Source organism: Penaeus monodon, chromosome 30 (genome assembly GCF_015228065.2).
Source record: "Penaeus monodon isolate SGIC_2016 chromosome 30, NSTDA_Pmon_1, whole genome shotgun sequence".
NCBI classification, from domain to species: Eukaryota; Metazoa; Arthropoda; class Malacostraca; order Decapoda; family Penaeidae; genus Penaeus; species Penaeus monodon.
In genome coordinates, this window is record NC_051415.1 from 17,273,459 (window position 1) to 17,274,824 (window position 1,366).

Here is a 1,366-nt window from a genome sequence, read left to right on the forward strand (position 1 = left end):
TACACAGCCATAAATGAATATTATGTTTTCATTTAACTTAAAAGACATCTGGTTTCAAGACTAATGTCAAGGAAAATATATGTGAGCAATAAAAGGAGGTCTTCACCCCACTTCCTACATGAAACTAATCACATTCAGAGCTAAATGACTTCATATTGCATATAATCACCACGAGTTAAAACCATCCTATTTCTTGCTGTACTCAAGAAAATAAACTATATCACAAGAGACACAAAAATCACAAATTTCCTGGACTGACAGCAAATGTAACTGAAAGACAAACGATAAACAATGATAGATAAATGGTTCAGGCAGATGCCTTTTTGGGTGCTCACTTCCAAACAGAAAATACAGCTACATCAACAGTGACCTGAAAAAACTTCTTAAAAAGCATACCAAGTCCAAATACATAAATAAATCATCATGTGCTTTCCTGGATTGCCTCAGCTACAAATGAAATTACAAATATATGGTGAAACTGTGCTTAACAACAGGACAGATTTCAGAAATAACAGTTTGAAAAATAATTCCCATTTTACAAATAAATACTGTCACCTAACCCACTGCATGAGACAAAATTCACAGAAAGTAATATGAATGGGGGACACACACTTCAACCTTATGCAAGAAAAAAATGTTATGTTAATAAAATTGCCAAGACCCAGCCAAACTCAAAAAGAAGTCAAATCACAAACACAAACTTTCTAATTAATTTACCTGACCAAGTTGTACCTAGTGGGAATATCAAAAAGTAAATTTTGATCATCATCTTTTGTAGTAATCTTCATATAAAAAAAACAAACTTAACAACTAAAATGCTAATAGCAAGCTTTAGTTGCATTAACAAGTGACCTAATAATTAGTAGCATCAACATAAATTACTGTGGAAAACAAACCTCAGGCCATGGTTTTAGTAAAGAAAACCAGCACTGAAATAGCGTCACACCAGGCTGATATTCAAGCATCAATGAAAGCTGAAAGAGCTGAAGGATACCTAAGGCGCCACACATTATCAACAACAAAATACGAGTCTTTCATCACTGGTGTAAAGCCTGCAATCTGAGTAGCATGAAAGATAATGAACTGCATCAAGGAAAAATTATGTATCCACACATTTTCTTCCTCTTTTTTCTTTTGGGTATGTAATGTATTTTTTGACTTTCAGAAAGCATATACATGGTTGCAGCAGGATAATGCTATGATATATCAGGACCCTTGAATATATGCAAAAATAGCAAATGTGCAGTAACCATCAATAAAGCACCCTGTGACTGAGAGTGACACACCTTCAACTACAAAACATTTCTGAGTATCTTCAACAGGGCTGCAAGTCTGGTAAAAAACTGGAATAATTTTGAGACTACCG

At 34.2% G+C, this 1,366-nt stretch overlaps 1 protein-coding gene across 4 annotated transcripts in view; it reads right to left on the reverse strand.

Annotated features, from left to right (window-relative positions):
- Positions 1-1,366, reverse strand: part of LOC119592570 (tyrosine-protein phosphatase 69D-like) — a 29,646-nt gene that overhangs the window by 6,094 nt on the left and 22,186 nt on the right. For 3 of the 4 annotated variants that reach the window (XM_037941449.1, XM_037941450.1, XM_037941447.1), the window contains exon 23: positions 718-732. The exons of the other annotated variant lie outside the window; for it this stretch is intronic. In XM_037941449.1, coding sequence (XP_037797377.1) covers positions 718-732 — 15 coding nt within the window. The remainder of the gene's footprint in view (positions 1-717; positions 733-1,366) is intronic. 4 annotated transcript variants of the gene reach the window in all.